Genomic DNA, 5,768 nt, shown 5'->3' on the forward strand with positions numbered 1-5,768 from the left:
CAGATCAATGTCAATGTTGAAAGTTTTGCACGCCGTGCATGCAGGTGGACTCTTTCTCTCCCCTCTCTCCGAAAAACCGTAGAAAAGCCGGTGCGGAAGTGGAACAAAGAGACAAGCATCCTGGTGCGGTGCAGTGCTGCTGTACAAGAGATCGTATCATGCTGCAGCCTTTGCAGCAGATCGGCGATCTGCCTCGCAGCCCAGCTTTTTCAGGAGAGAAGTTTGGGCTTTTCACGCAAGAAAGGCTTTTGCTTGCCCTCTGCAATGCCTATCCATTATGTCGATACAAAGCTGCTCCTACGTTTTCTGTGGTTCGCCGCTTGATCCAAACAATTCAAATTTTCTTTGAGCTGCACCCATCACAATCTTCTCTCTACATAGTTCAATTTTCCCGTATTATTTCATCGTATTTTTTTCTCTAGATAGAAATAGGTAAAGGCCAGAAATTTTGTAACGGAAGCATCTCGGGTAAAAATGGCCTTACTTTTGAGAGAGAGGGAGTCAAAGAAAACCTGACGACGGGTGGCGGCAACAGTGCTACGTGACAAACAAGTTTGAGAACGCAGGCCTCGACGGCGTCGTCTCATCCACAGCCCGAACCCTCTCTCTCTCTCTCTCTCTCTCTCTCTCTCTCGTCCTCCTCTGCCTCCCCGAAAACCCCCGAGAACCTCACGCGCTCTCCCCGCGGCGCTGCGATGGCGGCGGAGCACGACGGAGCGGCCGGCGGCAGGAGGAAGAAGACGGTCCGGTCGGAGGTCCTCGGCGTGTACCGGCTGCAGCGCGGTAAGTACCGGGCGCGGATCTGGGACCCGTCGCGGCGCGCCATGAAGAACCTCGGCGCCTTCGCCACCGCCCAGGAGGCCGCCAGGGCCTACGACGCCGCCGCCGTCGGGCTGCACGGCGCGGCCACGGCGCTCACCTACTTCCGCCAGCACACGGCTGCCGACGGCGACGGCGACGCGCCGCTCCTGCACGTCGACGCGGACGCCAAGGCCGATGGCGGGGACGCGCCGGTCCTGCACGTCTCGTGCGTGGGCGCGGACGTCGGGGCTGTGGAGTCGCGCCCAGGCCGGGATGCGGCGGATAGCGCCGTGGAGAGGAAGGCGCCGCTCAGGCCGGTCGCCCGGACCGTGTTCCGCCGCGGGCGCCGGAGGCCGGGCGGCAAATGTGCGGCGAGGATCAGGTGCCGAAAGGGGGGAGCTCGGAGGTACCTCGGCGGCTTCAGCACCGCCGAGGAGGCCGCCAGAGCCTACGCCGCGTCGGCGGTGAAGCTGCGCGGCGCGATCGGCCTGAAGAAGGCGCGCGCGGCTGGGGAGGTCGGCTTCAAAGGTCAGGCCGGAAGGAAGACGCAGGCAGCGGCGGCGGCTAAGTCGAAGTCGAGGTCGAGCTCTCTGCCGGCGTTCCGCGGCGTGCGCCAGACAGGGGGCGGCAAGAAGTACTCTGCGCGCATCTGGGACCCGGCGCGGCGAGCGAAGCTGTTTCTCGGCGCCTTCGACACGGCCGAGGAGGCCGCCGGAGCGTACGACGCGGAGGCCGTCAGGATGCGCGGCGCCAAGGCCAAAACCAACCTGAAGCAGCAGCCCACGGCGAGGAAGAAGGCGGCGGCGGCAAGGACGGGCGCCGGGACCAAGTTCCGCGGCGTGCACCGGAAGCCCAGCGGCAAGTACGCGGCGCAGATCAGACACGCCGGGGAGAGTTCTCGGTGGCTCGGCCTCGAGGACGCCGCCAGAGCGTACGATGCCGCGGCCGTCAAGCTGAATGGCGTGAGGGCCATAACCAACTTCAAGCAACCACCCATGGCCGCCGCCGTTGACGACGGCGGGGAGTCGCCCATGGACCACAACGACGTCCCGGAGCTGCGTGGCGTGACGGCCAAAACCAACCTCAACCAGCCACCCATGGTCGCCGGCTCTGCTGATGGCGGCGAGGAGTCGCGCATGGACCTCGCCGACAACGACTTCCCCGAGCAGCCGGCGCTCGACCTCTTCTCGGGCACCATCACCGCAGACGCGCAGCTCGAGGATGTGTTCGCCGACTTGCCGCCGTTGGATTTGCAGCAGGTGGACGAGCTCCTCATGGACATGGACTTCGCCAATATGATGGCTTGACTTGCGTGTGTTCGTCCGGCGTAAAACAAAACGGAGATGAAATGCGGCAAATTTTGTCAGGGGCTTTGAATTGCACAGTTGATTTGTCAGGGGCTTTGAATTGCACAGTTGATCAAATTCTCCTTTTGTTTGAATATGAGGAAACATGAGTACTTCATTTAGCTATGATGTTGGTTCTAGGTGATGTTATCTCTTACCCATGAATCCATGATGAGGAGCCGAACATTCAAAACTTGGATTCTGTGTTAATGCAACCAATTGGATCTCCACTTGGTAATTGGATCTTACAGATTGTGTTGTCAATTAGTTTGGTTTTACAAGGCTTTGAACTGATGACTTGAGCAGGCAAGAAAAGATGAGATGTGTGAAAAAATGGTGATTTGTGCGAAAAAAATCGGTGATATGCGTGGAAAAATTAGTGAGATGTGTAACCGACACCTCAGCCCCATAGGATAGCATCATGACTAAATTACATGTCGCATAAATACACCTAATTTAGTCAGAAGTGTGTCGAATGAAGAGCCGAGGATATGAAATGTTTGTGAAAAATTCGGTCCCACTCAAAACATCGGGATTTCTTATCTATTTGAAAATTCAGCCGTTTAAGTTCCCATAGAAAAAAATACATATTTGCATGAATTTGTTGTTTGTTCATATTTCATAAGCGTTTACACGTGGTATTTTGTTATATTTATTACCCATGTGAAAAATATGTTTTCCCTATAATGCAATGAAGAACGCACAAGGGCTTTTTACTAACAAAACAAATAATGTCATTTAACCTTTCATATTCGTAGATTAAAATTGCCCGGGACAATCAAGCAACTGGCTTGACATGATGATGATGGTTCAAAATGGAAGATGTTCAAAGAAACCCAACATAATAATTGCACGGTAAAGCCAAGTTTGTGGTCATGTCTGGTTTATGTCTCAAGTTGCCCTATTAAACTTTTGGCTAGTCAAAGTTTTGTTTGAGTTTTTTGTGCCCATAAGTTGGCCAACATTGTCTTCAAAATAAACTAGAGTTGGTAGTAGACCACTAGCTTGCCAAAAGCTGATAACAATCCAAACAAAAAATAAATTGTCAGACATTGTCATCCAATTGCTAACTATAGTTTGGCCACAATCCAAACACCCCCCTACAATGAAAAGGAAATGAAAAAACCTAATGTTTCTTTAAGGTAAGAGGCATGTGGGAAAAGTTTCCATAATGCACTATCATCCATTGACCAACCTTTTCCAAACTTACTTAAAATTGTTGTGCTAAATGTCGATAGTCAGAAAAGACTAGTTTGATTGTCAGTATTTTTAGATTACGAAAGTCGTGTACAAAAATTGCCTAAAAGTGTATTTTTCACATTATGCACTAGTTTTGCGTTGTCATTGAAAATAGTGTTCGACCTCATGTTGTGAGGATTATGTCAATGGCCCATTGATGTAAACCACACTTGTCACCTGAGCAAATCATAGAAACAACACATAATGCACACACGTAGACCATAATAGACTGAAGATCTCTAAAAGAAGATTGCAAGATATTGTGAAAGTGGAACCCTCCTCTTTTCTGCTTGATTCAAATTGTCGATATCAACTCTATGATGTTTTAATGAGTGCTAGAAATTTCCACTAACACAATACACTTGGTATGGTCACTTGACAAGTCGAGAGAAGTTATAGTATACCAAACCTTCTCTACATTGCTACGAAAATATAGTAATATTGTTGACAATTTATGGAAGAAAATGATGACCCAAAAGTATAGGGGATCTATCGTAGTCTTTTCGATAAGTAAGAGTGTCGAACCCAACGACGAGCAGAAGGAAATGATAAGCGGTTTTCAGCAAGGTATTCTCTGCAAGTACTGAAATAAGTGGTAACAGATAGTTTTGTGATAATATAAGGTTGTAACGAGCAACAAATAATAAAAGTAAATAAAGTGCAGCAAGGTGGCCCAATCCTTTTGTAGCAAAGGACAAGCCGGAACAAACTTTTATAATAGAAAAAGCGCTCCCGAGGACACATGGGAATAAGCTAGTTTTCATCACGTTCATATGATTCGCGTTCGATACTTTGATAATTTGATATGTGGGTGGACCAGTGCTTGGGTGCTGTTCTTACTTGAACAAGCATCCCACTTATGATTAACCTCTATTGCAAGCATCTACAACTACAACAAAAGTATTAACGTAAACCTAACCATAGCATGAAACATATGGATCCAAATCAGCCCCTTACGAAGCAACGCATAAACTAGGGTTTAAGCTTCTATCACTCTAGCAACCCATCATCTACTTATTACTTCCCAATGCCTTCCTCTAGGCCCAAATAATGGTGAAGTGTTATGTAGTCGACGTTCACATAACACCACTAGACCACTAGACAACATACATCTTATCAAAATATCAAACGAATACCAAATTCACATGACTACTCATAGCAAGACTTCTCCCTTGCCCTCAGGAACGAATGTAATTACTCACAAAGCATATTCATGTTCATAATCAGAGGGGTAAAATATGCATATAGGATCTGAACATATGATCTTCCACCAATTAAACCAACTAGCATCAACTACAAGGAGTAATCAACACTATTAACAACCTACTAGCACCAATCCCGGACTTTGAGACAAGAATTGGATACAAGAGATGAACTAGGGTTTGGAGATGAGATGGTGCTGGTGAAGATGTTGATGGAGATTGCCCTCTCCCGGTGGGAGGAGCGTTGGTGATGACTATGGTGATGATTTCCCCTTCCGGAAGGGAAGTTTCCCCGGCAGAACAGCTCTGCCGGAGCTCTAGATTGGATCCGCCAAGATTCCGCCTCGTGGCGGCGGAGTCTCGTCCCGAAAAGTTCCTCCTTATTTTTTTCTCATCAAAAGACCTCATATAGGAGAAGATGGGCATCGGAGAGCCACCAGGGGGCCCACGAGGTAGGGGGGCGCACCCTAGGGGGGGGCGCCCCCACCCTCGTGAGAAGTGTGTGGCCCCCCTGGCCTTCATCTTTGGCGTGGATTTTTTTATTTCTTTTAAGACGTTCCGTGGAGTTTTAGGACTTTTGGAGTTACGCAGAATAGGTCTCTAATATTTGCTCCTTTTCCAGACCAGAATTCCAGCTGCCGGCATTCTCCATCCTTTTGTAAACCTTGTAAAATAAGAGAGAATAGCCATAAGTATTGTGACATAAAGTGAAATAACAGTCCATAATGCGATAAAAATCGATATAAAAGCACGATGCAGAATGGACGTATCAACTCCCCCAAGCTTAGACCTCGCTTTTCCTCAAGCGAAAAGCCGATAACAATAAATATGTCCTCATGTTTAGGGGTAGAGGCGACGATAAAAATAAAATACGGACATGAAGGCATCATGATTATTCTCATAACAGCAACATATATAGATTTTTTCATATGATTACTTATGTTCAAGTGATGATCTATTCACAATGCAAAAGTATAAATCATAAACCTTATTGGGCTCCGACAAACTATAATCTCAGTCATTGAAGCAATTGCAATTTATCATAACATTGGAAAGAGTCTATGTCAGAGCTAAAAAGCAAGTCCACATACTCAACTATTATTTAGTCCTCCATAATTGCTAACACTCACGCGATACTTGTGGTTACGGAGTTTTAGTCGGACACAGAGAAAGATAGGGG

The 5,768-nt window shown here is 48.1% G+C and overlaps 1 protein-coding gene across 1 annotated transcript; it reads left to right on the forward strand.

Annotated features, from left to right (window-relative positions):
- Positions 1-631: 631 nt before the first annotated feature.
- On the forward strand, positions 632-2,409 carry LOC147964321 (uncharacterized). Its single transcript, XM_087526854.1, has one exon. It carries the CDS (start codon positions 696-698, stop codon positions 2,106-2,108), a length of 1,413 nt encoding a protein of 470 aa, XP_087382980.1. The 5' UTR covers positions 632-695; the 3' UTR covers positions 2,109-2,409.
- The last annotated feature ends 3,359 nt before the right edge of the window (positions 2,410-5,768 follow it).

The sequence above is a fragment of the Triticum urartu genome, chromosome 6A (assembly GCF_056163025.1).
Source record: "Triticum urartu cultivar PI428250 chromosome 6A, HENAU_Tu73, whole genome shotgun sequence".
NCBI classification, from domain to species: Eukaryota; Viridiplantae; Streptophyta; class Magnoliopsida; order Poales; family Poaceae; genus Triticum; species Triticum urartu.